Source organism: Curcuma longa, chromosome 2 (genome assembly GCF_044706935.1).
Source record: "Curcuma longa cultivar G26 ecotype Majalengka, Jawa Barat chromosome 2, ITB_CL_G26_1.1, whole genome shotgun sequence".
NCBI lineage: Eukaryota > Viridiplantae > Streptophyta > Magnoliopsida > Zingiberales > Zingiberaceae > Curcuma > Curcuma longa.
This window is the reverse complement of record NC_133862.1, coordinates 4,355,636-4,359,582: the sequence shown is the minus strand read 5'-3', so window position 1 is coordinate 4,359,582 and position 3,947 is coordinate 4,355,636. Positions and strand designations below refer to the sequence as shown.

At 46.6% G+C, this 3,947-nt stretch overlaps 1 protein-coding gene across 1 annotated transcript; it reads left to right on the top strand.

Moving 5' to 3' along the window:
• Window positions 1-266: 266 nt before the first annotated feature.
• On the top strand, window positions 267-2,103 carry LOC141816970 (putative amidase At4g34880). Its single transcript, XM_074704689.1, has 5 exons — window positions 267-782; window positions 862-1,076; window positions 1,138-1,380; window positions 1,465-1,663; window positions 1,747-2,103. The coding sequence occupies exons 1-5, from the start codon at window positions 267-269 to the stop codon at window positions 2,101-2,103; spliced, it is 1,530 nt and encodes a 509-aa protein (XP_074560790.1).
• Window positions 2,104-3,947: the final 1,844 nt, after the last annotated feature.

The following is a 3,947-nucleotide window of genomic DNA, read 5'->3' as shown; positions in this document are numbered from 1 at the left end:
ATCTAATGTCCGAAGAGGTCGCGCATCCTCGAGTCGGAGATTCCAAGTGATCGTAGTTTATTCCAGCATCATCATCGTTTATGCTGTCTCCTCTGTTCGAATTTGCTCACATCCACTTGGTTTCCCACAACATCGCTCTCTGTTTGACAAGAATCAATAATAATCCAAGAATATATCATAATCCGACATCATCAATGGATCAGTCTATAAATAAGTATAACAGATAGATCATGAGGCAGGAAGGTATAGATTGATCGAGGTTAGTTATGGCAGTAATGTCGTCCTCTTTCCGCCGGTGCTTCTTGCTGCTTCTCCTGTTGGACGCTTCCCGCGCCTTCGAGCTCCAAGAAGCCACCATCGATAGCATCCAGCGCGCCTTCGCCGCCGGTAATCTAACTTCCCGCGAGCTGGTGGAATCGTACCTAGACCGCATCCGCTCCCTCAACGCGCTCCTACTCGCCGTCATCGAGGTAAACCCAGCCGCCCTGCAGGAAGCGGACGCTGCAGACCGCGAGCGGCTGAGCGGCCGAGGCGGCTTCCTGCATGGGGTCCCCGTGCTCCTCAAGGACAACATTGCCACGCACGGCGGCGACGGGCTCAACACCACGGCCGGCTCGTTCGCGCTTCTGGGTTCGTCGGCGCCCCGCGTCGACGCCGGGGTGGTGCGCCGGCTGCGGCGGGCCGGCGCGGTGGTGCTGGGGAAGGCCAACATGGCGGAGTGGGCCAACTTCCGCTCCTTCGTGGCGCCCAGCTCGTGGAGCGCCCGCGGCGGCCAAGCCCGGGTTCGTATATCTTCTTCATCATATCCAATCTAGCAAAATCTAACTGGATTGCTGCAACTGAAGGAAGCTCTGCATGCAGAACCCCTACGTGCTGTCGGCGAGCCCGTGCGGGTCGAGCAGTGGGTCGGCGATATCGGCTGCGGCGAACCTAGCAGCGGTGACGCTGGGGACGGAGACGGACGGCTCCATCATTTGCCCCTCGCACCTGAACTCGGTGGTCGGAATCAAGCCCACCGTTGGGCTCACCAGCCGCGCCGGCGTCATCCCCATCTCCCCCAGACAGGACACCATCGGGTAATCAAGTAATCAAGAAACTCTTTTTTTGATCTCCTAACAATAATTTTGATGAACGCAGCCCTCTTTGCCGCACAGTCTCCGACGCCGTCCAAGTTTTGGACGTAATTGTGGGCTTCGACAAGGATGACGCGGCGGCAACCAGAGCAGCATCAAAATACATACCTGCAGGTGGATACAAGCAGTTCTTAAAGGTGGACGGACTGGTGGGCAAGAGGATCGGCATCCTTCGTAGGTTCTTCAACTTCTCCAGTGATTCTTCCTACAAAAATGCAGTCTTCGAGAGTCATTTCGACACCATGAGGTTAGCATTTCGCAGTCGTTTGCCAGCAGAGATCGTTAATTAATGTATCATAACTACACGATAGCATGAATCATGCATATTAAGGCAAAAGGGAGCCATCTTGATCGACAACCTTGAAGTAGCCAACTCGAGCATCATTCTCGACGTCAACCAGAGCGGTGAGGCAGTTGCATTGCTGGCTGAGTTCAAGTTGGCGCTAAACTCCTACTTATCAGACCTTTCATCGTCTCCGGTGAAGTCGTTAGCTGATGTAATAGAATTCAACAACCAGCACAGTGCCGAGGTCAGTTAGTATCTCAACTTATATTCTAGCACTACGATTCGATTTGCTAGTAAGGAATTCCGTGTTCTTATGATTGGATATAGGAAAGACTGGATGAATTTGGGCAACCCATATTTTTAGCAGCTGAAAACACCTCAGGAATTGGTGCAACTGAAAGAAGTGCAATTGCGAGAATGAGCCAACTTTCAAAGGAAGGATTGGAGAAGCTAATGGCTGAGAAGAGATTGGACGCAGTGGTGGCTGCAACTTCAAATGCAGCTACAATTTTTGCTATCGGAGGATACCCTGCCATTAGTGTTCCTGCAGGGTATGGGGGCGATGGAATTCCTTTTGGTCTGTGCTTTGGGGGCCTCAGGGGTTCAGAACCTAAGTTAATTGAGATGGCGTATGGTTTTGAGCAAGCAACGCTGGTCAGAAAACCTCCATCATTCAGGGAATGAAGAGACATACCGCAACAGGCAAGACGGCAGGCTTAGTTCAATCACTAAATAAAAATATGTTTTCATACATGAGATTGTAGTTCGATGAACGAGTTATTTTATCCGACAATATTTGGCTTCTTCTTGGATCATCTCCAAATGACTCAACAATTCAATGTGATTCTCCAGAGATTGGGCACAAAAGCACCGAGGGCCATAACCCCTCTAAATTCTAATTGTGTTGTAGCAGCATTTACAACAAGATCGCTTATATTAGTTCATTAGCGTTGGAAATATAATCAATCACGAGTTTATAAATTGGAAGATATCTTCGTTGATATAAAATTTTTTGGTATAAAATTGGAAGATATCAATTAACCTACTCAAAAACACTTAGAAAGCCAAACTAAGATAGAATTTGTTTCTGAAGAGGAGGTTTAAACTGAAAGACAAGCTGCATACTTTATATATTGTACCAAATGCAGTCTAACCAAAAAGAGAAAGATCAAAGCTAATATATAGGCTATTTGCACCAAACAAAAGCAGACAACAACAAAAAAAACAGCTTGTACAAATACAAAGAGAAGAATACAAGTTATGCAGAAAAAAGTAGCAGTTCGAAAACCCAACCTCTTCAGTTTGTCAGCTGTTGCAGATTTTGAGACGATTGCATTTATCTTCTTCAGAAGTCTGCGTTCATGATACTCGTCTCTTGGTTTGACATGTTGTACATCCGACAAATCTGGCTTTGCTGGCTATGAAATGAGAATGATACTCTTGGTTTAACTATCAGAGCCGGCTGCTAAATGAACAGATCAGACAAACACAAGAGATTTGCGCATTAAATTGAAATGGCTATGTCTCGATTCACATTGTCTAGATGGTGCTGGGACCCAGGAGCACCAGCGACGGCATCCACCTTGGGTGCGACGTGGCAGCACTGCACAGCCCGACCAAGGAAGCCGTCGCTTGGGTGCAAACTAAGATCAAGACCGATACTGAAAACTTATCAACTTGCGCAAGAGCACATATGGCCTCAGACTAATTTCTTCTTCTCCATCTTTTGGCCCTACCTGAGCAAGATGACTTGGTTAGATGCCGGCCAAGAGGTTGGGTCGCCGGTAGTTGTTGCTGGCTCGACGTCAGACGACTTCAACGTTGGCTAGCTAACTGCATGCATGTATTTTACCCCTCCACGCGGCGATGGGTCAGCGTACACAGTGGCCAAGTGTTGCACGAGGTTAATTGGTACATTTTTTAGTGCGACGTAGCAACAGGTCAGTAAAGTATATCATATAAAAAAGAGAGACGAGTCCATCTCAAATCAAAACAAAACAAAACACAATGAATGGTGTCCTTCTCCACTCACTAGAAATCCTCCTCTTCTTTTTCCTCTAGAATTATAATGGAATTGGTTTTGCAATGGATCCGTTCCTGCTGTCCTACGAATCAACATGTCAATAAAGTATATATTATATAAAAAGAGAAAAGAGTCCATATATCTCAAAACAAAATAAAATTGATAGTGTGCTTCTTCACTCGCTCTAGATACTCCTTTCTTTTTTCTTCCGAATTGTAGTGGAATTGGTTCTCCAGTTGGTCGGCTCTCAATTTCTTATGAATCAAAGCTCATCAATTGCGAGTCAACATTGTCGGCATAACTTTTTCAACGATCAAGTCAGACATAAGCTAAGGTGTAAAGCCCATGTTCATGCGTGCGTGCTCGAGAAAGCGAAAAACACTCGATGAAGACGAAGAAAATTAGCCTTGGCATGAGAAGAAAATCATATTTTCACTTACTTTCGCGGAACCTTATATAATAGTGAAGGTGGAAGGTCCACATAGACTATCATGCGAGCCCTAGG